General features: G+C 40.7%; 1 protein-coding gene across 4 annotated transcripts in view; it reads right to left on the minus strand.

Moving 5' to 3' along the window:
- The window catches only part of PRDM5 (PR/SET domain 5), an 89879-nt gene that overhangs the window by 42228 nt on the left and 20236 nt on the right, over nt 1-27415 (minus strand). For 3 of the 4 annotated variants that reach the window (XM_077933997.1, XM_077933998.1, XM_028743504.2), the window contains exons 6-11: nt 26154-26246; nt 25735-25856; nt 19670-19749; nt 14497-14581; nt 12739-12896; nt 975-1068 (exon numbers count right to left, since the gene is read on the minus strand). In XM_077933997.1, the coding sequence (XP_077790123.1) occupies nt 975-1068; nt 12739-12896; nt 14497-14581; nt 19670-19749; nt 25735-25856; nt 26154-26246 (632 nt within the window). Of the gene's footprint in view, nt 1-974; nt 1069-4922; nt 5018-12738; nt 12897-14496; nt 14582-19669; nt 19750-25734; nt 25857-26153; nt 26247-27415 lie in introns of all 4 variants that reach the window. The other variant, XM_028743506.2, reaches the window with a different exon arrangement.

Genomic DNA, 27415 nt, shown 5'->3' on the forward strand with positions numbered 1-27415 from the left:
ACAATTACATTCCCCTTCATGTGTGCTAACATAGGAACACAGGAAACTGCCTTATCCCAAGCCATACCATTCGTCCATCTAGGTCAGTATTTTCCACTCAGACTGGCAGCAGCTCTCCGGGGTTTCAGACAGGAGCTTTTCTTGCCCTACCTGGAGACTCCAGGGATCGAACCATCTGACCTATGGCCCTTCCCTATGCTAATCACAGGCAGCACAAAGGACTGAATTGGAATATACATCACACCCTCTGCAGAGATCCACATTCCTAGGGTGAATGTCCCTGCATGTGTATCATTTACCACCATTCACCACACGAATTATGGTCATTAGGAGTTTACCGACCATTGCCTGCCAATGACATATCTTGAAAAAAGGGAAGCTCATTACAAAATGGGCAGGATTTACTGGTGAATGGTACTAAGCAGTAAGGTCAGGATACTCAGCACTGGAGTTTTATACAAGAGAGACAAAGTGTGCTGTACCAATTTGGCTATTCCTGGGTAAGGAGTAGATGGAAGAGCTGAGAAAACAGGCACGTCAATTTCGAGCATTGAACCAGGATTAGATCTTCTGAAGAACTCATTCGTATTGCCCACATTGACAGAAGGACTCACCACCCAGGGATGTTTGTTAAATAATAAACACATTTGTCTTTCTGTAGCTTCTCAGCCTAATGGTATATTAAAGATCATTTTTCTATTGAATCAAATAGACAAAGACTCCGTTCCCTGCCAAAGATACAATGCATCACTAGTTTATTGATAAACTACATGCCACTTTACTAGTCATGGTTAGAGTTTTAAATTCTAAATCTCCCTCTCCATCCCTCCCCCCCCTCTGTGTGCATTTAGTGAAAAGACTCTGATACTAACCTACACCAGACAGTCTTCTAAACTAACAGTGCACTTACTTTCACAGATTACAAGACAGCAGTGATATGTGGGAACTTCTTGATCTTCTATATTAGCACTTACTGTTATGTATTAGAAGGTGTCTCTGCAGAGAGAATGGCGTTCGGAACAGTGCTTTGCATTCCTCACATTGAAATGGTCTCTCCTCAGAATGGGTCTGTAGATGAAAGACAATGTATTTAAAGGGGAAAGGCTCAGCAAGATCAATTAGAAGTCATTACAATAATTGTGGCTAACCTTGCTGGCTGAGTTCAGAAGAGATATTGCCTCGGTTCACCAAAAAAGCAACAAAGGCTTAAAACCACATGCTCCTGTGATGGAGAAGCTTATGCTTGGCTGGTGCCAAGCAGATGAACACCAAACAGAGAAATGTACATATAAATGTGGCCATAGAGATAAAAACCACACTCAAGATTTTTTGTGTGGTTCAGATGCCCAACATAAAAGAATGACATTTCCCCGCTTAATTGAAGCCTACTTTTCTGCCAGCTGCTTAGCTCTATTTTCTGAAGCTTAAAAATGAAGTTAGAACTCAAATCCTGTCTCTCAGTTCAACCTTGTTTATTATTTTGAAACTGAGATCAGTAGTATCAAAATTTTGGGGAGTAGATTTTGTTGTGGCCACATTTGAAGTGCTTCGTGGCTGAAATAAGCTTCAAATCATAAATAAAACATAAAGCTTGAAAGGACACCCCCCCCATCCCACCCCCCTCATACATCTTCTTGGATTTCCTCCTGGAAAATGTATAATACACTGGAATAATCAGGTTGTTAAGATATTTCTGTGTTTTTAATTTTCTCTCATTCCCAGATACATGAAAGAGGTTTGTTGTTGTTTAATGCGCTTGGGTAGATCTAGAACTGTACTTACTTTAACCAAAAGTCACTAGATTTCTGTTAACTGAGAGGACAGAGAGAATTGTTTCATTATAGTTCAGAGTGCATGGCTACTACACAAATTTATATTCAAAAGCAGTATTTTGCTTAAGGTAAAAATGAACACGCAACACAAATTCTATGTATCCACACATAGGGTGGGGTGGGAAAGTTGTAAAATTCCATTAAATGTAAAATGCAAAATTATTTGAAGGCATTGCTCATGACTCAGACCAGTACCAGAACCTGTAAGGACTGCATTACACCAAAGTTTTGTAGTCACTTTCACCGATATCCTCCCAGGGATTTCTGAAGTTGACCAAGGTTAACATACAGCTCAAGCAAGAACTTCTTGCCCTACTAGAATACAGCTGCTTTCCCTCATGTTTGCCTCACTTACACATTTACCCAATCAACAAGCTTTTTCAGACATAATTTATTATAAAAAATACGAAGCCAAAACACCACCTGCAGTTCTGAAATTCTTCGAAAAATGAAGTAGTTTTGCAGTATCACAGAGTTCCCTCAGAAAAATTCAGCTACATCAAAATTAATGGGTTGTATCTATTGGAGTAGAAGGGGTCTTTCAATTCCTGAAAGTGAAGGCCTAATAATGGAATGGGGATTGTTATGTGCTGAAGTTCTCACTCTGGGCCAGCAGGGGGATACTGTAGATAGTTTTCACTCAGGTCCACATATGCAAATAAGGGATTGAAAGTGACGTTCAGTGATTGGATAGTTACAGAAAGTTGTTACTGTTGCGTTGTAGTGGAGCTCTATATAAGCAGGCTGGCTGAACCCTTCAGTTCAGTTCTGTTCTGGCCTGTGAATAAGCAAGAGCTGTTTGAATTATCACCATGTCGTCTGATATGTTCACCCACAGCTTAACTGGGATAGACAATTTTCGCCTATTTCCTCTTCCCCTGCTGCACCCTGCAATACTTCTTACATTGGCTAGAGAGTCCCCAATCTTCCAGAACAGAATTTAAGGGAACTGGGAGGTGCAGGATGAAGAGATAAGTGGTGAAAATTGCCTCCCTTGCTTTCTGTTCATGGATGCAAAAGCCCTTCCGTAACTGGAAGAGGACCATTGGATACAACCCAATGAAAAGGCCATCTGTGAACTGAACAAGCATGAGTTGTGCCCTGGGTTTGTTGCTGTTATTATGTTTACACTTGTGTATCTGGATATATCTACTTTATTTATTAAATATATATATACCTGGTTTTTATTTATAAAATAAACTCAAATCAGCTCACAAATAACAGCAGTTCAAAATGAATAAAATCAGTTCCATACAATAAAACCAAGAGAAATATAAAACAATTCAGCGCTGAAACAGGGAGACAAAGCTCTAAGCCACATTAAAAGCTTGATAATTTTTTAAAAGTCTTAGGAAGGCACCTAAAGCGTAAGAGAGAGGAAACCAACTGAACTTCTTCTCTAGGGAGAGGAGGCCCACAATGCAGATGCTGCAACAAAAAAAGGCGCTGCTTGGCTGTCTTTTATGCTTCTGAAACTGGTGAAACACAGGGCCTTCAGTACAGAGCACAGTCGCCAGACAGCATTACATGGGACAAGACAGCCCTTCAAATATCCTGCCCCCAAACCATTTAAGTCTTTGTAGGTTAGGACTGGGACTTTGCATTGTGTGCAGAAACCAACTGGAAACAAGTGCAAATGAATCCAAAGTAGTTTTGCATGCCATGGAGATTTTCCAGGCTCTGCAGAGCAAGGCACACATAGAGCACATCACTGTAATCTGGATTGTATATGACTATAGTGGTACCTCGGGTTACAAACAGCTCAGGTTACAAACACTTCGGGTTACAGACTCCGCTAACCCGGAAGCAGTACCTCGGGTTAAGAACTTTGGTCCAGGATGAGTCCAGAAATTGCGTGTCAGCGGCACGGCGTCAGCAGGAGGCCCCATTAGTTAAAGTGGTACCTCAGGTTAAGAACAGTTTCAGGTTAAGAATGGACCTCCAGAACGAATTAAGTTTGAAACCAGAGGTACCACTGTACAAAAAAAATACAGATTAAAACATGGAGCTATCCCAATAAGTATCTCTTAAATAAAAGAAGTTAACATTGCCTCTGGACTTTGACAAACTTTAAGGTGGGGGATATTTCATAGCTAGAGAACAGCCACTAGAAACATTATGTGCCTTGCTGTTCTCACTTAATGCACTAAGAACACCTTCAAAGAGAAGCCTCTGGCAGATCACAGGAATTGTGATCGATAATAGATTGCTACTGTAGAACAAGGCATGGAAATATCTTTCACATATAATGCACCATCTGCCCATAGGTTTTGCTGCAAAGTAACTGTTGCCTTTTCCCCATTACAGATATGAATTCTAGACTAGCTGCAGAAGGACAGAAAGGAAAGGCAGAGTGGGACTTTCTCCTCAAGTGCACCTGGAACTACTTCCCACACCATTTTCCCACCCTGAGCTCCTTTGGGAGGAAGGTCAGGATATAAATTTTAAAAATAAAACAAGTTAAAAACTACAACATCGTTCTTCACTTTGCATTCACCCCCCACCCTCTGCAAAAAATTCTGGAAAACGTTCAGTGGGGAAGGGGACTTGAGTTGCTTTATGTTTTCCCAAGAGAGCTCAAGCAAATGAGTGAAGTGTGGCCCCAACAGTCTTCCATCTCCTCAAGCTTTCATTGTGAAAGACAAGGTTGAAACCAGCAGTGGGGGACAGAAGAAACCTTTCATTTCCCCCTTTTAACCAGAAACAGCATGCCTTCTGCATGTACAGCAGCATAATTTCCGGCTGAGGAGCATAGGATTTGTTTTCTCAGCCTCTTCACAATAATCAGGAGGCAGAAGAAACGAAAATGACCATGCTCCCCTGTTGTCATTTTCTGATAATCTACGGCAGGTGATGTAAAAACTCTTCATCCAGAAAAATGATTGAGCCATATTTTCAAAGTTGCTCCAAAATATTGTGTTATCAGTTAACAACACTTTTTTTAAAATGGATGTGGCCTACACAAAAGGCTGGATGCTTTTCTCCAAAGTCCACATCCTTGTTAGGGCCATTGGTGTGGCTCTTTAACAGCAGTCACTACAGAAAAGCCAAATCAAGTCTGGACATAAAGAGACTGAACTACCTTCTCACCTCAACAGGTGGTTCCTCCAGAACAGGGTTGAGACATTTGGTTGATACTTTGCTGTGGGAAAGCTTGCATGGCTGCTGACTGTGCTGTACCTGTTCTGTGGATAAATAGAAGGCTTCAGTCTCTAGGGCTGTTAATCTGGCACCATGCATGAGTGAAAAATCCCCCGCCCTCATTTAAAAACACACTTGGGGCTTGCTTAGGTGATCAGCTATCTGGCTTTTTGAACATCTTAAATAGATTTACCTTCTGATTTATTTTAATCTGATCAGAAGCTAAATCAAGCTGAGAGCATAGAAAAGTACCCCCAGATAATCAGAAGTACTTGGACTTCCCTTGTCTCTTGTGCAAAGAGTAAAGTGGGGACACTGTAGACCTTGAACCTGACTATATCACTCTGGGATTTATTTCCTGCATGAAGAATGGTTAATTCAGCTGTATCAACTCTGCTTTCCTTATATGGGATCCAGATGCAAAAGAGGGCAGGACTCCTACACCTTTAGAAAAATGAATTTCAGCATGTGTAGTGTGCACTCTAGACCTGCTGAAATTCCCTCTCCTATGCCACTATTAAAAGGTGCAGGAATCTTGTCTTCATTGGCATCTGGTCACACTGTTTCTAGATCATGTAAACAAGCCCTTAAGTTTCATTCAGAATAGCTGCAGAGTTTCTCTTGCTTTGCCACTTAACAGCCCTTTATCGGCTTTTCTAAACCACTATCTTGAACACCAAAACCACTGTCACTCCCTTACAAGAATTATCAGGCCAATTTTAAATGTTACAGACTCCCAAAAGCATTGTAAGTAGCATTTAAAAGCTTGCCATTCCTTCCATTTACCAAAATGTGCACAGTGTTTTCCCACCACCACCAGCAATGCACATCCCAAGCAATTGCTGGCCCTTGTACAAATTTGACCTTTTACAAATTTGAGCCAATACATAGTGTAAGAGGCTTTTAAATGTTATGCCTAGGATACAAAGTATGAGGATAAACACTTTTTAATCAGCCTTTGCATGGGAGCTATAATGTTTCAATTGACTCTCAGTTAACTACATGCAGAACTTTGTTGACTGTGCTCACATTTGAAGGAACTATATTTATCAAGAGTTTTGATTAATTCCTCTTCCTAACAGAAGCCCATATGAGTGAAATCATGTAGAATTTCCAAAGCCATTTGCAGTGCTGATTGACTGCTGTTTGAAGACACATATTTTCTAGGTTATAAGTGTAGCAGCTTGTTCTACAACACTGGAAGACCGAACAGTTCCTCATAGTAGAGTAGACCAGTAGACAGAGTACATAGTAATAAATGTAAAGATGGTTGAACTGCATTTGGTCACTCTTTTGGAAGCTATGCAGAGTTTGGAACATAGAATTAGAATTAATAGAATTAGAGGCTCAGTACAGCAATTCATTTAGTAGGAAATGGTTTTATTAATTTACATTTCTAAGCAGTGTTTATTTTCTTTCAGATTTTATCAGCTTCATGTAATTTCTATTCTATTTTTGCTCCTTTTCAATTACTTTCAACATTATAAATATGCAATAACAAGGGATGTAAAAAAAAATATATGCACCCAGTATTACAAATGCAAATGATTCTCACTCTGTACCTCCTTCTTGATTGCTGTTAATGACAATATTGACCCTGCCAGCTCTTGGGCAGAGAAAGAGGAGATCTCCAGACTATGACCTCTTTCTAACTCTTTTTGCCCAGAGTGAAGATGGGAATTCATCAGGGGTCTCTTATACAGCCGAACCACACTTCCACAACTCTTAGGGAATCAAATATGCAAACTATCCTGAAGTATTCTAGTCATATTCTATACTAAACCAACTCAACATGCATAGTGATATAAAGCAGCTCTCAAAGAAATAAAAAGAATTTATGATGCCCAAGCACACACATGGTCCTCTTCCTCCACTACCCAAATATTACAAATGTTATATTGTGAGGAAACATGATCCATGAAACCATTGTGAAGATCTCCAACATCTTCTAAAGCCTATCTGTAATGTGAAGCTGTGGCCTGATATATTAGAAAACTTTTAAGGGTATATACAGGTAGCCTTTAGATCCAGTTTCTTAAAGAGATTCTCCTCTCCCTCATCAGGTAGAGGCACCCAGTCTCATTAGGGGGGTCTCAGATACCTGACCTCTCTGCATGCAGCAGGGTTTTTAAGTTGTTTTGACTGGGAGGAGTTGCCAAGAATGCATATGTTTTTATTAGACACTCTGTCTTATGCATGTGGAGTGTTCAGTAAAGCACTTCTTTTTATGGCAAATCCTTAGGGACACTGTGCTTTCCTCTCAGCCTTGCATCCCCATGCCCCCTTTACTCAGGGTCTGCTAATGTCTCCACAGTTACTAGTTAAACATAAAAGGCATCTGCCAGGGTGGTGGGGCAATGGATCAGGAAAGCAGAGCTGGAAACATTTATTGTAGAATCCTAGCTTGTTATCCTACGCCACAAATCAGTGTAACACACATGCCTCCCTGCCTGTTATTGTCGCAAAAACCCTGTGGGGTAGGATTAGGCTGAGAGAGTGTGGCTGACCTAGTCACTTACAAAGCAATCCAAATGATAGGGAGCCAGGGCAATTTTTCCCCAAACTTGGTTCAGGAGTGGGGCTACTGCCAGCTATGTCAGCTTACACCACCCTTGACTTACACCAACCCTTCTGCTCAAGTAAATTCTATTGGGTTAATAGGTCACATGACTGAGCTAAACTAATTTTGGAGTGGGGTAAGTCACTCCCCAGAATCCTCCTTTTATAGGACTTACCCGGGATTTGAATGAGCCCTGAGCCCAGGATGTAAACAAAGCACATAGTCAGCCAAATATAAATGTTCGGGAAACCATTTTTAATGTGACTGGTTTGTGTAATTTTCTGGTTTTGTGCAAATCTGAAGGAGCAAAATTAAGAAATGTCTTAAGGCTACACTTTGTTCAGGAGCGTGCCAGAAATAGCTACAAGAATGTACATAAAAGGAAATGAAAGCACAAGGGAAGTTGTGGTCATGCAAAGGGGAAGAGCAGAAAGTGGTGATTCACCTATCCAAAAGCACTGCGACAAATAGTCTGTGACCCGAGTGAAGCGGTTTGAGGGCAAATTTCCCCCAGTTCATTAGATTATCCCTGTATGGCTAAACCCACATTTACAAGGGGAGAGCATCAGGGTTGGTATTGTTGGAAGGTAGTGTCATGTAGATTGTGCAAATTAAATAGGAATGTTAACAGCTGCAGACGCACAGTAAACTTCATTGTAGACAAGCCCTGCACTATACAAAGTGAAATAATGAAAGTGTGTACAACCAAGATGCTATTGTTAGCCATTTTATAATCTGAGGTGATAAGCACCATTGCAGTGCAAGTGTTTTATATGCTACACATGGATGACTGGGCCACCTCAAAATGAAATCAACTCCTTGTTGTGAAAAGACTATGTTAAACCACATCAGTTACAGCACTGGGTAAACTTGGAAAATAGTCAAACACACACTTCGAGTCAGCCAAGTTTGTTCTGATGCTCCAGCACACCACCAGATTATGTATCCATAAAAAAAATTATCCATAGGCGTCAAGGCAACCTCTACCCAAAGCATATAATAAAACCCTCCCAGAGGGCACAATCCCCATGTCCTGTTTTTCATTAAATATTCTTAAGAGAAATGGTTCTAATACCAATTCAGTGCAAAGACCACAAGATTATCATGGATTTATATTTGACGGTATCAAATTTGAAAAACGTGTTTTTTGTTATAGGAGTTGGATTTTGCTCTTCTGACCAAGCTATGCCTGTTGCAGACGAATAATAAAGCACCCAAGTTGGTGCTTTGATATGATTTGTTAGATGTGTTTTGGAATTTTTGGTAACTACTGGATCAAATCAGGCTTGCAGATCAGGAGATGTCTGCTACTAAGCAGGCCTTTGATATGGTTCATCTAGCCCAGTATTCTGCATATTCTGAATGGCACTGCCTCTCCAAAGTCACCAAAGGAGCTCTTTCCCAATTCAGCTAACCTGAGCACAGGAGCTGAACTGTGTATGCTGTCACTAAGCTATGGCTTTTCCCTTCTTAAAACCACACAGAAACATTGCTTCATTTGACTAGGTCTTATCTCTAATGCACAGTTCTGTTAACTATACAAATATTTTTATTTGTAGAACTCACTAACAAGGTCCAAAACATGTTGGCCACTAAACTGCACTTTTGCTTCCTGCATTTCCCTCCCAAAGCAGTTGTCCTCCAAATGTGAAAGGACTGCAATCCCCATCATCCCTGACTATTGGGAGTAGTGGTCTAAAAAAGGCTGCTATAATATAACCTGTTTCCTGGGAGAAGCATAGGAACAAGCAGCATATGTTTGAACAGGTTCAACAGATTTTTATAATGTCTTTACTGTATTCCCATTTCTGTTCTGTAACATTTTATGACACCTTGTCAGCCACTCTATAGAGATTTTGCTAAAAATGATCAGTAGTGCATACATTTCCTAAATCAGATAAATAAAACACAATTACTCCAGGTAAATCCATAGATTAAAGAGAAGATTTCCAGATAAACTTGTTTATATTACTCAGAACCAGCCCCTGATACTTTACAAATGAAGCACTACTCAGAGTAGCACAAAATGCATACAAAAAGAGATTACAAGTGGGTACCTCAGATGTAGATTTCCCTGAGGTAGTGTCAACCCTTCACCTAGACAGTACCATTTCAAATGGCAGGTGGGGGTTCACATGACAGCATGCTCTTCCATTACCCCCCCCAAACAAAACCTGCATAGAGAAAGCTAGACATGGGGGGGGGGGGAGTATTCTTGCCCAGCCCTTGAAATGCTATTTCTCTATACTTAGTGATTTGTTATTGTTATGAAGGAAGGTTCAAACATGGGAGCCTCCACATATAGACTGAAATACAACAGCCCAGGGACCGGTTTACTACACTCTGTGAAGTAGACTTGACGGCAAAAATAGAATTACAGTACTGGGGTCCATTCATATTCCTTTAACCACACAGAGAGAGATAGCTTAATACTTCATTCATCTTTAAAGGGAGGGGTGGAGTCTACTTTTTGCAACAAAAGTTGTACATAGGTGAGATGAGATAAACTTGTCTGCTTCCCAGCTGACCTAGTTGCAATATGTTCTTCAGAAACTTTTCTCCACAACTCAGCTCACTTTTGGTGGTGTAGCCAGACGGCGAGAAAAGTGTATGAAGTCAGTCTGTTTTGGACCACAGTCACAAACAGCTCATGAACCGCATGAACCCAAACTGCTACAGCTCACTGGTATATTTAATTGTACATAGCCATAGCCAATATAATTAGCAGGTATTTTCCTATCAGTTGCTGTGTCTCAGGCACTAGCGTGGACAGCTTCTTACTACAGAATTATTATCGCCAAATGCTAAAAATTTGAAAACTTGTAATCTTTCAGCTCTGAGCTTAAAACTAAGAACTTTAGTAAACTTAGAGTAAATGAATGAATTACAGTTCCTTTTCACTTGCCATCTGGTTTCTGAGCTTCCAGCCCAAATTGCTATCATGTTTCCCAGTCTTATCTTTGAAACCATAAGGGTTTAAAAGAGAAAAAAGAAAGCTGAGTTTCACAAGCTTCTGTAACAGCCACTGTAGCTCATTTAGTGTAGTTTATGCCAATTTTTACTTGCTCTTCTAATGACGTGGAACAATTGAAGGGTTTTGAGGGAGCACTGCTTGCTCTTTTAAAGCTTCACCCCTTAAAGCTGTACAAATAGGGCTGAAAACTCTCTGAGCCTGTCTATAGCTCAGAGTCAGAATTTCCAGTTGTTGGAGGCAACTTAGCTTTCCACCTTCTACCCTAACCTACAGGTGCAGAATTAACTATGCAGAATACACACATTTGCTTAATCTGTATACTTCATTCAAATTAAATCAACTATTCTTATTGGTAACCATGATTCAGGTTTTTATCTTTTTTAGCACTGAATATTCTCAGACTTGTTTCTACTCATTCAGACCGATGGTCTGCCATAGGAATGGGCAGGAAGGGGGTCCCAATCCCTTGGTGAACCACAAGCCAATGTGCCGGGGGCCATCTTGTGTCTGCTGTTTGCAGCAGTACTTGCAAACATAGAAGCCAACTCCTAGGAGACGAGGGGGCTTTTGCCCCCCAGTAAAATATCTGAGGGGTGGTGTGCGTGTACTGCATCATGTGATTGATTATGCAAGGTGGGGCTTACCTTGGCCTCCTCAATATCTTATTCACGTTGACACCCCTGCTTGTGAATGTAGGACTTGATTTATCTTGCTTTGAATCAAGCTAGGCACTTCTTAAGCAAACATGCATATTCTTGATCACTCAACGAAGATCAGTGATACCCAGCTTTGTAAAAGCACACTGTTGGGCCAGGAGTATTCAAGCAAGATAGAAAGAAAAGCATACCACGCAAACTGAAGCAAGTCCATCCCTGATCTACTTGGTTCAATATTGTTAATGAGCTTCAAATCCAGGGGTTCAGAGACTGAGGCTGGGGCCCATCCCAGCTCTGCTGCTTGAGCTTTCCAATATGGAAATGCCGTAATTCAATCTTCACACCTCATACATAAAAATACACCAATGTGGACATATTTCCATGACTCTCAAAGCAATTTCGGGGCAAGGTCCACATTAGGTTTTCAATATTTATTTATTTATTGAATGAAAAATGCTTCAGGACACAGAGATTACTGGGGGGACGGGACATGTTTTCCCCTCCTTTCTCTCTCCCTCTCTTTTTAATTTAAAGTTGACTACTCAGAATAGCTTTCAGCCACTTTGCTCTCAATGTAGCCAGTTTGTAAGTTGTATTTTTAAAAGGTCATTACATATGTAAGCTATGGCCCTGATATGCAAGCTCTTGTGTCTTTCAACGGGCTCATGCATCCTGTCTGCCTTAGAAAGAACAGTCATCGTTGTTTCACCCTGTTAGAAGCATTCTGGTTATTATTATTATTACTTTCATATGATTTATGGCTGAAAACACAAAAGATGGTGCAAAGATCCGGTGCCAGATTCCCAGATGGCATATAACATGAGCCAAACTGTGAAAAATGTGTAAGTATTGGTATATCTATTTCATCAAAGTGTTGGCGCAAGGGGCGGGTGGAGGGAAGGAGCAGTAGGGTTTCAAAGACTAAGCAGGAAACCAGCCAGATAATTTTTTACAGTCTTGCAATTCTGAAGCAGCGGCAGCAGTCAAGGGTGCAGCCGTGCCATTGAAAACGTAACCCAGGGTCAAAAGTAATGACAGGCATTATCAAAATTAGGGCAGGCAGATTGGAGCTTAAATCACACAGCCAGGAGTCGTTTAGTGGAGCCTGAATGTGAGGTCCCTCTGTACTTTGGGGGCAGAGTTTTCTTCTGTTGCTGAAATCATGTCTAACTGAAATGTCGTCAGTGCAAACTTTAATGGCTCTCCTGATAATGTCTGCCACAAAGAGAAAAAATGACTGCAACATCACGATAGATAGATATAGTTAAGAAGTTACTCTTTTAAAAAAAATTCCTAAAGGAACAAAATCAAAACAAGTATGCAATCAATTGAACTAGTTTGGACTGATTAGAAAGAAAGAAACAATCACAAAGGACCCGTTTATGATCTAGATATCTAGGCTATCGCAAAGGAAGGCTAGCTAATATATTTTGCAAGATTTGAAGCTCATGTTTCTAAGCATGCCAAAGCGCACTGATCCATCACTAAAATGAGCAACAGCTGCAAATCTAAGCCTGGCAGAGCTGTAAACAACAACAGCAGAGTGGTTTTTTTTGTTTTTGTTTTTGTTTTTACCTTCTTGTGATTCTTGTAAACATTTCTGTGGGCAAATCCCTTTCCACAAAGCTTGCATTTATAGGGTTTATCTTCACTGTGTATTATTTTGTGTGCAGTCACTTGATCAAGTCGTTTGAAGGACTTATTGCAAACCTCGCAGGTGTAGGGGCGTTTTTCTGCAGAAAATGAGTGGGGGGACATTTAATCTCCTGTTTATATAGGGGTAGAAGATGAAAGGCAGAGACAGCCATCTCGTTGGAGAGATTTCTGCAATGAAGTCAACCCAATTAAGATTAAACCAATTAGAAAGACATCTAATGCCCTTTATGTTACACAGTTAAGTCGCTTCGTAAAAGATGAGCCATGGCGCATCTCGAGAAATTGGCACGTTCTTTGCAACAATCATGGCTAAAACTAAACTCTGATTAATTAGCTTAAATCAAAAGAGAATGACTTCAAAGAGGCAAAGCCTGTTGCCAGACTACAAATGTGAACGAGGGCATGACAGTTTAAATGTTTTAAAACTTAATTAACAATATACATAGCAGATTCGTTTTTAAAACAACCAGAGTTGGTGTGTATTTGCTTTTGTGTTTCAGTTGCTATATGAAGCCTAGCACTACAATGTAGAATATTCTAATCCAGAACCTCAAAACTCAGCTAAATGCCCCTGAGATACAGTCCTTTTTGTTTGCTTGTTTAAACAAATGGACTTCAAGCATGCAATGAAATGGAGATAGCAGCTAAACATCAACCGTTTTAGCAATGTTGAAACCCTGTTTTAAAGCATTTAGGAAGGGAACAGAAATTCAGGTTTTGATTGCACCTTTTTCCAATTATTGAATGAAAGATGTGGAAATGCCAGAGCTTAATGAACAGAAATAAGTGGCAGAGTCCAATTAGACAAAACAGTGTTTCTTGCAAATTCTGCATGGCTTCTCCTCTGCCAGTTCCATCATTGATAAAGGGTGCCTGCTCAGGCTATTGCCTAAAGGTGTATATGGTCTGCTTTAGAAACAATGGAAGCATCTTGTTGATACCTAGAGACCAATAGATAATTTAAAGACCTTCCCATTTATTTCAGCCCAAGGAAACGTCCCGGAAAAAAGCCATTTCCTCAAGTCATCTCTGCATCGCTTACATTATTTCTACCATACAATGAGCCTACTAAAATTTTTTAAAATAACTATTCAATCAAGTTTCAAGGCAAATATCATGATGCAAGTGTGTCCAAGAAGGAAAAAAAAAAGATATGTGGAAGCAGGAGCCTATACAATAAACTTGGGGTTTTCTAAAAGGAAACGCTCAACCTATTAATTGTAAAGTATTAGGATTATATGCGTTGGCTGAAACTCTCAAACCAATTAAAGGAGTCCTTTGAGCTAAATCATTTTTAGGCTGCCAAAGCTCCAAACACACTTACAATGGAAGCAAGTGTAACAAGCAAGTGTTCAGAGCTGCAGTATATGCCTTATTCATGTGAACAGCCATCTTAAATCAGGGATGAATAAACTGAACTTCTCCAGATGTTGGGGCCACAAATCCCATTATTCCTGACCTGAAGGGCAGTGGAATCCAACAACATCTGGAGGGCCACAGACTTCCCTCCACTTAAACTGACAAAACTAGGTTATGGAACCAACTACCAAAGAGCCTCATTATTAGGTCTTACCTGTTTGTTAATGCAAAGCCCAATACAATAACAAAAATATATACAATAGCAATTCAAGGTATTATGTGAAGCTTGATTTAATAAAAAAAGAAAAAGGTTTTTACCTGAGTGAGTAATCATATGGCGTTTTAGCTGGTTAGCTGAAATAAATTTCTTGTCACATTCCTGACACTCAAAGATCTCATGAACCTGCAATATGAGTATTTAATGATAATTAAGTATGTGTCTTACACAAGATCACACATCTTAAGCTAATAAAAGAACATCTCAAATAGACTGTAATTATTCCTTAGCTCAGAGCTATGCTAATTCTCATGGATGTACTTCCTTCCTTAACTCCTTTGCTTAACAACCACATTTCCAAAATTAAAAAGTTCATTCCAGTGAACAAAAATTACCTCACAGTCCACAATCCATAACCCACTCTTAAAAAAATTAAAAATCAACATTTCTAGGACTACTGTAGAATATGTGTTCACCCCCCAAAAAAATAATTCTCTCAGAATAGGCAATTTTTATACATAACCTTTTTTCTTCTAGCATAAAGCCTGAAAATACAGAGAACATTTCAATAATGTGCACTGACTTCTAAGAAGAATACAATTATAATGTACTCATAAACACTAGTAATATTTACCAGAGAGTAAGCCCTACTGAATACAGTGGCAGTCATTTCTTAGTAAACTTGCGTAAGAATTGCACTGGAAATCATTCTCTTGGCTACTATCATATTTTCCAAAATAGCAATGATTTTAAAATTGTAAATATAACCCTATATTACCGTTCTTTGAGTACTAAGCTTCTGGACAAAGATGTATGGGGAGAAAAAACACTATTTGTCCGAATTGCTTGAGCCTAACCAAGGTCTGAAATGAACATATTTCTTCATTTTTAAAAAGTGACAGTTTCAGAAATCTTCATTTGTCTTATTAAAAAGGACAGAAAATAATTTGCCAAACTTTCCAAAGGTGAACTTGACATAGATTAACTTTGCATGATAACCACAGTATGGATTTAGCCCCTTAGTTCCAATAATTTCAATGGGGGTACCATGAGTATGACTAAATTCAAAACTAGATGATATATTTTACCTCTTTCTCTACATTTGCTTTTCTTCTCTGCTTTCCAAGAAACCTGTAATTCCAAATGTTGCTGCAGACATAATTTTAATGTGGTTTTGATATTTCTATGAAAAGCTTTTCCCCCCATTTAATTATTTGTTCCAGATAGACCTTGTGGAACTTGAAACCCATCAAATGCCCAATGTTTAATATAATCAAGAGTCTGCTCCAAATTCCCACCTACGTGTTAGGCTTGGGGTCAGAAGGAAAGTTATAGCACCATAGATTTTGCATTGTGTCATAATCTAGGTACAGCATCATGCCTAGATAGAGGATTCTCTTTAATTTCTCAAAAATGTAGGCCTGTACATTATGAGAATGAGCTACAGCAAAATCCAGATGTGTATTGTCCCCCTCCTCCTCTGAGTGCAGCTACAGTGATAAATTCAGATATTTTTGCTTCCATTTTAGATTAACCACTACCTGTTGTAATATCCAAACCCAAACTGTGGTTAATCTTAACTATGTTAGCAGGGTTAGAATCTGGACATAATAGGAAACTGAGGGTTATCTAAAGTGGATGAGGAAATTTCTAATCTCCTCAAAGAGGAAAATAGAACACAAAACATTAATTATGTTTAAATATTTTGCTGTTTGCTGACCTGGGCTCTGTTGGGAGGAATAATGGGGTACAAATTTAACCATGGAACTGCAAAAGTTGCCCAGAGCATCAGGGTTCAGGTCCTCTTTCCTATGTGCTTTTTTATTGTTGAGGTAAGATTCCCCCTTGCTCTTTAGGCAAAAGAGGCAGACACATTAAAAGCTGCTGCCATCACACCTGGTTTGTCCTTTATTCTACTGGTTTGGTGAGTAGAAAGGTGTCCTTTGCCCTTCAAAAACCCCCAAACCAAAAAAAAAACCTTATGTGTGCAGCAGCAACATGAAAATCAACCAAAGAGCAGTTGGAAGAAAATCAATAGAAAAGAATAATTACAGAACAAGTAACACTCTCTGAAATACTTGCATAGCAATGTTTAGGGATACCCCTCAGATTGGGTAATTCCTGACAGACTTTGACTTACAGTCCATAAATCTGCCTGATTGTTTTTCCTTAGAACTCAACTAATACTATAAGCCCCTAAAGAGATTCACTAATCCAAGCAATGTGATCTGACCTTTCAAACTTTTAAGACAATTCGAAATAGCTGGCTAGTTCTAGGCTTTATGCAGGAATTAACTTCACAACTATATGTCTGTGAAAGAAATTTCTCATTCTGTATCACTACCCTCCAAAAACTGTTCCTGGATTTGCATCAGTTTTTTGCCTTTGAAGGGAACTATTAAACAAACTGCTTAGAAATAATATTAAAAATGTGAAGGACAGGTAAATTAGTATACAGGTAACCTAGAGTCTGCACTGGAAACAAAAGAATCCTCATAGGTCTGAATTTTAAGGGATGTTTTCAGTTGGCATTTTGTTTTCAAGTCACAGGAACCTATTAATACAGTGATACCTCGGGTTACATACACTTCAGGTTACATACGTTTCAGGTTGCACACTCCGCTAACCCAGAAATAGTGCTTCAGGTTAAGAACTTTGCTTCAGGATAAGAACAGAAATTGTGATCCGGCAGTGCGGCGGCAGCAGGAGGCCTCATTAGCTAAAGTGGTGCTTCAGGTTAAGAACAGTTCCAGGTTAAGAATGGACCTCCAGAACGAATTAAGTACTTAACCCGAGGTACCACTGTTGGGCACATGCTTGGTATAACCGAAGTCCTAAACCAATTAAAAGGATCCTGGTCAGCAGGGCTGGCACAACTGTGCCTGAGACCTTGAAAACTTCTGTTGCTAGTCTAAGTAGATCATATTGCAGGGCTGGGGAACCTTTGGAGCTTCAGATATTGTTGGACTCTCAATTCCCATCAGTCCCAGCCAATACCAGGGATAATGTGCATTGTAGTCCAAAACCATTTGGAGGGTCAAAGGTTACCCAAGACTGTAGCATTGGCTAGATCAGACTGCAACTCCCATCATCTCCAGCCAGTTTTGCCAATGGTTAGGCATGATGTGAGTTGTAATCTAACATCAGGGATCCAAGGTTGAAAAAGGCTGGGCTAGATGGTCCAATGATAAGGTCGGTCCTTGTTTCATATGCCTAAGATCACTAAATTTTATAATAACTTAGTGGAGTATTGACCCTTATTTGCCACTATGTTGTAGTTGATCTTCAGCCAGTCAGAACAACAGACCTAAAGGCCTATCCAGACTGCCACACCTTTCACAGGTACATCTGAATTAGCCTGAACCAAATGTGGTTAAACTGTAACGGATACCACCACCCCAAAGAACAAGCTGGTTGTGAAAGGCAGCTGCCACAAAATGAAGTGGACTTTCCGTATGCTGATGCAGACCTGCATTTAGGTGAACCTGTTCAGACATACAGTCTGTATTTGGCATGATTCTCCCAGCAACAAATGCCTACAAAGGTGGAACCCTATCAATGCAGCTGGTTCACCACATAATCTCAATGCCATAGCTTTAAGTAGAACTTAATTGTACAGCTCAAAGGAGTGATTTTCCAGTTTATGGCTTTCTGGGATATTTGTAAAATAAAGAGGGAAACACAACCACCTTTCTTCTTATAAGACCAGATCTTAAACCAGGTTTTACGAGCAATGAGCTCCTACCCCCGATGTGATACGCAGCTAGACACAAAGTAAAAAATCTTCAAACATTCCTTTCTGAAGACTGTCTTCAGCTAAGAGGTCAGAAGAAGATTAATGCAAACAATATATTTTTTAAGAGTTTTTAAAAGAAAATCTACAGAAGATTTTCATCTCCCTTTCCAGTATCGTACTGTAATAAATGCAGCCTAAATAATAGAATCTGTCTTACCAGCTGTGCCTTATTTGCCACATAAACCCTCAAAATTCCCACTAAAGCTATTTTTACGTAAATAAAAGATACCCAAAATCTCCCCTGGCCCCCCAAAAAACCCTTTATATGGTACTAGCATACAGTGGCTTGGAGTAAGCATGGGGGCAACATTGCTGAGTTGCAAAGAGACTGGTTATTTATGCTGCTGCTGGGATTCTTATAATAGGTCCTAAGACTTGGTGTTGCTGCAAAATAAGATATAAAGTCTGGCAATCAATAACACTGGCAAAGAATAAGGGCAGGCAGCAGTAGAAACCTGACAAAAACCCAAGCAAACTGAAGTGAAATTCAGGCATGTTTATTAACGCAGTTAAAGGGTGCTTATTAATGCAATTAAATTGCCCTATGAATTTTCAGCAAATGTCTTTGTGTCTTCAGTGTCCTGAAGTTGCAACAACTGCAAGTTCTTCTACACACCAAAAGGATGCCCCCAAAATGTGATTTAGTTTAGGTCAACTGAAAATAGTTTAGATGCACTTTTCGAATAGAAAATAATTATACAGTATAAGTGCAGAATTTGGTATTAGACAGCAAAGTTGGGAACATCACTTTTCATTTTAAAAATCTGTTTCTAACAATTAAGAGTACCTGATTAGCTTGCAAATGTGTGGCTGATACCTAGAAATATCTCAAAATGCCAGAGGTATTTTGAACAAGATTTGCAGGTTCAGGGCTATTGTGTCCCCTCAATCTGACACAAGCAGAAGCAAAGTGCATTTTGCATAGCAGGTAAACAGATACCTATTTGCAGAGATACCTTTTTGCTTCGTTTCCATAATTTGTGAAGGTTAGAGCATTAAGCTTTTCTTTTCTTTTAAATCCTGATTATTTTTGTTGCACGCTACTTTCTGCTTTGACTCTTAGCATTAATAGCCTTTAGCAGTACAAACAATATGCAGTGGGCTTCTGTTAAAAGAAATTAATTCCTTATGTGGATTTGCCAGTTATCCAATTATTATTTTAGGGTGTTTTAAGTTTAATGGGTTCAGAATATATTCAGTGTTCTACATGGAATTTGACTGAAAAATGAAAACGTAACAGAAAGATAAAGTCCTGATCACAGCAAACGAAAGAAAAGAAGAGAAACAAAAGATCATTTTCTTTTCATTTACTGTGTGGTTGTGAAAATAAAAATCTCAGGATCTAAGCAGACTACTGTCTTTGTGAACATGAGAAAAACGATAGTCTGAATTTCAGCAGCTCTCTAGCGACCCTACTCTATGGCCTTCTACCTCGGCAGAGTCACAACCTGCTGGGGGTCAGCCTTCATTTTACTGACCTTTCGATGCTCTTGAAGATTTGTTGTTGAAGAACACCTCTTATTGCACACTGAGCACATCAGCCTCTTCCTAGAGTTTCCTAAGCCAGAAACAAAAATACCACCAACAGCTTTAATAAAGAAGTACAAAGGAAGAGGCCAAATGTTTTCACTGCCTGTGCCATTTTTCACAGGCCATTTGATGGACACAAGAATTTTACACTTTTACCCCACCTCAAATGTATTATGTTACAGGACAGCTCTGTGGGTGCCCTACAGAAGTTTTGGCTTGTGGAATGTAGCTCCAAGAAAGCTTTGGCTGCTTAAAAAAGTAATAAATAAAGCTATCCAATTATATTATATCACCTAATATAATCAATAAGAACATATCCATTTATTGGCCTCCAGTTCAGAATGCAACAAGAGTTTAGTTATCAATTACTGATTATTTCCTAAAAGTGCTGTGTTTACAATAAACAATTATGAGGAATAAATCCATAGTTTAGCTTTCACCAATCTTGTGCCCTCCAAATGTTTTAGACTACAACTCCCAAACATCTGAAGGGTTGGATAGGCAGCCATAGTCCATAGTTTACAGGTTGGATAGGCAGCCATAGTCCATAGTTTACAATGATTTTGTCCCATAGGTTTAAATGAGTCTCAGTGAATTCAGGCAATGCTGTGGAAGAGTTGAAACAGTGTCCAGAGTCAGTAATAGACTGGATGAGGACCAATAAACTGAAGATCGTTTCAGACTTCAGACAGTTGTACTGTGGTTCTTTCAGGCATTTCCACAGAAGATGAATAAAAATGTACTGTGCTTTCTCTACCCCTGCTCCCAATATTGTTTATTTTAAAGTTATGTTTTTATTATGACTTTTTTGTATTGGATCATATTGTTATTAGGTGTGTGATCTTTGCTGTCTATTTCGTTGTTTCTTCAGCTTACAAACTGCCTTGTGTATAGTAATATGGAAAGGCGTTATACAAATTAAGAGTGAAATGAAATGGAAAATGTTTCCTTGCCAACTTCTCCCCAGAAACTCCCTCAGCTTTCGGCATCGTACCTTTGCCACCAGAGGTGGCAAAAGACATACCAGCTTGACCTAAGTTCAGTCAAGAAAGAGGGTGACCTCTTTAATCAAAGTTACACCCTGGAACAGATGTGTCCTGCAGGGCTATTTCAATCTTCAACAAGTTTCAGACCAGCACTGGAGCAGCACTCTGGATTATCCGCTTCATTTATGGTAGGCAGCCATATCATATATATATTTTTGCCACATTCACACCATTTAAATAAGAATCATACCACTTGAAATAGTCATGGTTAGTTAGTTAGGGATGCTGAGAGTTCTTAGGAGACCCCTATTTCCTTCCAATAGCTATTATTATTATTATTATTATTATTATTATTATTATTATTATTATTATTATTATTTTCTACCCCGCCCATCTGGCTGGGTTTCCCTAGCCACTCTGGGTGGCTTTCAACAGAACATTAAAAACAGAATAAAACTTTGAACATTAAAAACTTCCCTAAACAGAGCTGCCTTCAGATGTCTTCTAAAAGTCAGATTGTTGTTTATTTCCTTGACATCTTATGGGAGGGCATTCCACAGGGCTGGTGCCACTACCGAGAAGGCCCTCTGCAATTACCAGAGTTCCCTGGGATGAGGGTCTAACTATTAAGCCACTCTGAGAACTGTCTGTCTGTCTGTTTGTCAGGGAGATAGGTGTCTCTTAACAACTCTCAGCACCCTTGACAAACTGCTGTTCTTAGGATTCTTTTGCAGAAGCCATGAATGTGGTATGATACCCCTTTAAACATGCAGAGCAGATGGGGTCTCAGTCTTGCCTCCAGCTCCAACAGTGCTACTGTCCCAGGTTCTGGTGCTAAACTACCATTTGTGTCACTATTGTATTTTCTCCCTGCCAAGTTCTCCAAGCCAAGTAAGGGCTAGTGGCTTCTTTTGGAGGTTCAGACGTGGGCAGGAAACAAGGTTTCCAATTCTATTAGTTTCTGAAAGTTTACACGTATCTCTTAGATTTTCCTGTCATAAATAAATTGAAAGCACACCAAAACCTCTTCTGATTTGAATCTGTAATACATGTTTTCCTCTGCCCTTTAACGTAATTAACTAATACCAAGAAAAGTTTCCACTCATCCCAATTATGCTTCAGGCTAATCTGTGAGCCACTGCCAACATTACATGTCTGTTCTATGTCTTAAAAGCAAAACGGTGGCCATCTTTACAATGCTGGAAAAGTCAAATGTGCAAGTTTCCTTATGAAACTTTTTAAAAACTCCCTCAAAAATCCACAGTAAGAAGAAAACCAATTAATTTTTTATTACCCTTAGCACAACTTGAGCTACGGTCCAGTATGAGGAGTGCTAAGACTTGATTAGTCTGCAAGGGTTATTTAGAAATAATAATAGAAACAACTGTGAAAACATTGATCTAGAATTTTTGAACAATAATGCACTTCCCTCATACATGCATATAATACCCAGGCTTCCAACACCCTTTCCAGTACAGAAGGAAAGACAGCCTGTGGTTTATTTTAGCTAGTCTTATTGGTGTCCAATACCAGTGGAAGATGGTTTTGAGGGAGGCTTCCTCTAGGTGTGCAGATACCGTATTTAAAGGGTGACTTTGCCAGACAGTGTCCCACCTGTGAGCCTCTTATCTTTTCTCTTAACTCTGCCTGCCACATCTGCTTTAAACTTCCATAATTTCTCATACTATGGTCCAATATTACACTACAGATTAGGGAGGCTGCCCCTTTCAATTCATAGTTTGATTTAAAGCATGGAGACGCAAATGTAGTGAAGGATCATTAGCCCTCCCCCGTGCACTCCAGGTAGCATGCAAAAGTGTAACCTTGTAATGCTCTGAACCATGTCTGTCCAACAATTTCAAAATGGAAGCACATAAGGATATCCAGTTTCATCTAGTCCAGCACTCTGTCTTCAACAATAACTAACCAGTTGTTCTTAGGAAGCCCACAATGGTTGTCAGAGGGGTTTTGGGGGGGAGGTGAATGGTCATCTGTAAACTTGGCCAGTCAGTGTCTCACAGGCTACAGGCTCACCTGGCAGCAGTGGCTGGATCTGTGAAAACTGCTCATCATGTTAAAATTCCCGCACCCAGTCACTGCCATGCAGGTAAGCCCAGCACACAGCCAGAGGGATAGCAGGAAGAACCAAACTGGCATGGACATCAGTTCTGGCCATCCTGAGATGATGCAGCTACCCAAGAACATGAGAAGAGCCCTGCCAAATCAGGCCAAAGGTCCATCTTTGGCCAACATCCTGTTCTCACAGTGGCCAATCAGATGCTCATGGAAAGCCCACAAGCAGGATCTAAATGCAACAGCGCACTCCCCAATTGTAAATCCCAGCATACTGCCTCTGAGAAGGGTACTCTGGGCTGACACCAGCCCAGATTATAGTGATAAAACATGGGCTTGTGTTTCTTTCCACAAACTGGTACTCAAGTGTCCTGCTTCTGAAGAAGAAGAAGAAGAAAAGAGTTTGGATTTGATATCCCGCTTTATCACTACCTGAAGGAGTCTCAAAGCGGCTAACATTCTCCCTTCCCTTCCTCTCCCACAACAAACACTGTGAGGTGAGTGGGGCTGAGAGACTTCAGAGAAGTGTGACTAGCCCAAGGTCACCCAGCAGCTGCATGTGGAGGAGCGGAGACGCGAACCCGGTTCACCAGATTGCAAGTCTATCGCTCTTAACCAGTACACCACACTGGCTCTCAACATGGAGCTGAACATGGAGCTCTCATTCTCTTCCTCTGAACACTTTGGTTTTCCCAGTTAATAGCCACAGATAGGCTGACATTACGGGAAGTACCGTATTTTTCACTCTATAACACGCACCTGACCATAACACGCACATCGTTTTTAGAGGAGGAAAACAAGGGAAAATGCAAAATGACCCAATGCAAAAATCCTGAGAATTCCTGTGGATCCATGCTTTTTAACCACGTTTTTGCACCATTGCAGCCCCAGGCAACAGTGGGTGCGTGATTTTGGGGGGGCAGGCTGTAGCCATGGACATGCTATGTGATCTGATGGTGAATTTGGGGTGACCCAATGCAAAGATCCTGAGGATTCATGTGGATCCATGCTTTTTAACCACGTTTTTGCACCATTGCAGTCCCAGGCAACAGTGGGTGCGTGATTTTGGGGGGGCAGGCTGTAGCCATGGACATGCTATGTGATCTGATGGTGAATTTGGGGTGACCCAATGCAAAGATCCTGAGGATCCATGTGGATCCATGCTTTTTAACCACGTTTTTGCACCATTGCAGCCCCAGGCAACAGTGGGTGTGTGATTTTTGGGGGGCAGGCTGTAGCCATGGACATGCTATGTGATCTGATGGTGAATTTGGGGTGACCCAATGCAAAGATCCTGAGGATCCATGTGGATCCATGCTTTTTAACCACATTTTTGCACCATTGCAGCCCCAGGCAACAGTGGGTGCGTGATTTTTGGGGGGCAGGCTGTAGCCATGGACATGCTATGTGATCTGATGGTGAATTTGGGGTGGCCCAATGCAAAGATCCTGAGGATCCATGTGGATCCATGCTTTTTAACCACGTTTTTGCACCATTGCAGCCCCAGGCAACAGTGGGTGTGTGATTTTTGGGGGGCAGGCTGTAGCCATGGACATGCTATGTGATCTGATGGTGAATTTGGGGTGACCCAATGCAAAGATCCTGAGGATCCATGTGGATCCATGCTTTTTAACCACATTTTTGCACCATTGCAGCCCCAGGCAACAGTGGGTGCGTGATTTTTGGGGGGCAGGCTGTAGCCATGGACATGCTATGTGATCTGATGGTGAATTTGGGGTGACCCAATGCAAAGATCCTGAGGATCCATGTGGATCCATGCTTTTTAACCACATTTTAAGTGGGGAGGGAAGGAAAAACAAAGAAGGGAAAAGGAGCATGAGAGGGGTGTGCAGAGAAGCAGCTGGCTAAGAATGCAGGAGAGGGATTTAACGGGAGGGAGAAAAGAAAGGCAAAAGTTTCCCCCCACCCAAGCCAGCCAGCGCGCTCTCTCTCTCTCTCTCTCTCTCTCTCTCTCTCTCTCTCTCTCTCCCAGCAGCACCGGAGCACAGAGAGGAATTAGAAGGAACGACGTCTTCTTGCCTGGAGGGGAGGGGCTTTCCCTGCTCTTTGTTCCGTTTGAGCAAACACAGCAACGAAACAGAGGAGGGTGGGCAGTAAGACCCTGAGGCAGAATGCAGGAAAGCAGCCACTTCCTCTTTTCAGGTTTCCCTTCTCCGTGACTCGCGATTTGATTTTTGCCTGATTTTTTTGGCTCCAGGGACCACACATTCGCTCAATAACACGCACAGACATTTCCCCTTCCTTTTTAGGAGAAAAAATATGCGTGTTATAGAGGGGAAAATACGGTAATAGTGCCACTGTATTCCGCTCTGGTCAGACCTCACCTGGAGTATTGTGTCCAGTTCTGGGCACCACAGTTCAAGAAGGACACTGACAAACTGGAACATGTCCAGAGGAGGGCAACCAAAATGGTCAAAGGCCTGGAAACGATGCCTTATGAGGAACAGCTAAGGGAGCTGGGCATGTTTAGCCTGGAGAAGAGGAGGTTAAGGGGTGATATGATAGCCATGTTCAAATATATAAAAGGATGTCATATAGAGGAGGGAGAAAGGTTGTTTTCTGCTGCTCCAGAGAAGCGGACACGGAGCAATGGATCCAAACTACAAGAAAGAAGATTCCACCTAAACATTAGGAAGAACTTCCTGACAGTAAGAGCTGTTCGACAGTGGAATTTGCTGCCAAGGAGTGTGGTGGAGTCTCCTTCTTTGGAGGTCTTTAAGCAGAGGCTTGACAACCATATGTCAGGAGTGCTCTGATGGTGTTTCCTGCTTGGCAGGGGGTTGGACTCAATGGCCCTTGTGGTCTCTTCCAACTCTATGATTCTATGATTCTATGATTCTATGACATTTTCTTGAATCCAGATTCAGCTCAGGAAACTTGAACGCTGGGAAGTGATTCCCTAAACACTGGTGATTTCAACATTTTATGCTTACCCGTGTGCACATTTTCCTTGTGTTTTTTCAGAGCATCCTTGCTCTTGAACCTCTTCCCGCAGCTGTCAGCCTTGCATACGAACCTGGCATCGCCTCGGCATGCTTCTTTGTGCTGCTCGTAGCTGATGTTGGAGAGTTGGGAGAGTGGGGAAAAAATAATACATCAAGAAATAAGATACTTCCCCCCTCTCCAAAATGAATCAGCCTCTCAGCAGGCATTTTGAGTGCGCTTAACACATGCTGCGCAGAAGACTTCTGGGGTCACTTCATGCATAACCTACTGCAGGTAGGCATGAAAGCATTTCTCGTCTTGCACAGTTAGGGTTCAGAAAACAACTAAGGAACTTGAAAAGCAAGCAAGCATGCAAAAGGGAGGTCAGCAGCAGGATGAGAGCAGTCCAGTAATTCTGACATGGAACCTCAATTCTGAGCTGAAGGATGTGTTGCAAACAGAACACTGAAAACTTCTCGAACGATCTCCCGGGTTGACATTCTCTGTGCACTGGAGAACACTGTCAGGAAAGACAAAAGAAAATAAACGAATTTGCTTAAATTGTGTGGGCGTTTGATGCCATCCACATTTATGCTGTTTGTTTGTTTTCCAAAATAAAACAGAAGTCAAACATTCCAGGGTCAATTAGATTTCAGGGATTGACTGGCTTCCCACACATCCTGGGATATTTGTTCAAGGGGAAATGTGTGTGTGTATACATACATACATACATACATACATACATACACAGTGGTACCTCGGTTTACGAACTTAATCCGTTCCTGAAGTCTGTTCTTAAACCGAATCCATTCTTAAACCGAGGCGCGCTTTCCTTAATGAGGTCTCCCGCCGCCGGTGCCCTTCCAACATTCAGTTTTCATTTGTAGACCAAGGTAAAGTTCGCAAACCAGAACACTACTTCCAGTTTTGCAGAGTTTATAAACTGAACTGTTCATAAACAGGACTGTTCTTAAACCGAGGTACCACTATATATGAATTATTGAAGGAAATTAAGAATATTACGACGAGCCACTTAATTTGTGGTTTAGCCATCTTAATGCAACAATGTATGCTATTTAAACTGAGTACAGTGGTACCCCAGGTTACAGACGCTTCAGGTTACAGACTTGCTAACCCAGAAATAGTACCTTGGGTCAAGAACTTTGCTTCAGGATGAGAACAGAAATCACGCAGTGGTGGCAGCAGTGGCAGCGGGAGGCCCTATTAGCTAAAGTGGTACCTCAGGTTACGAACAGTTTCAGGTTAAGAATGGACCTCCAGAACGAATAAAGTTCTTAACCCGAAGTACCACTGTAATCTTATTTACAAAGTTTATAGTTAAATTATATATATACTTTTTGTTGTTGTTTTTAATTTACTAGGTGTCTTGAAGGGGAGACCACAATCACAACACAAATCAACAATCAAGTTTTAATCTAATCTCAGCAAAATCTATTTTGGACTACAACTCCCATCAGCCCAGTCAAAACAAAAATAAAGTTTTTTGGGTGGCTTCCATATTTTCAAGGCTGCAGAATGCAATAGTATTTTTCTGTGGTATTCTGACATACAAAAAATGCCCGTGAAGAAGGAAAACTATTTCTGAAACATGTTGGGATTAACAGCTACAACATAAACCTTTGAAAACCCTTCGTTCTTTTCCCCTTCCACAAACGTTAACACATCCAG

This window comes from Podarcis muralis, chromosome 9 (genome assembly GCF_964188315.1).
Source record: "Podarcis muralis chromosome 9, rPodMur119.hap1.1, whole genome shotgun sequence".
NCBI classification, from domain to species: Eukaryota; Metazoa; Chordata; class Lepidosauria; order Squamata; family Lacertidae; genus Podarcis; species Podarcis muralis.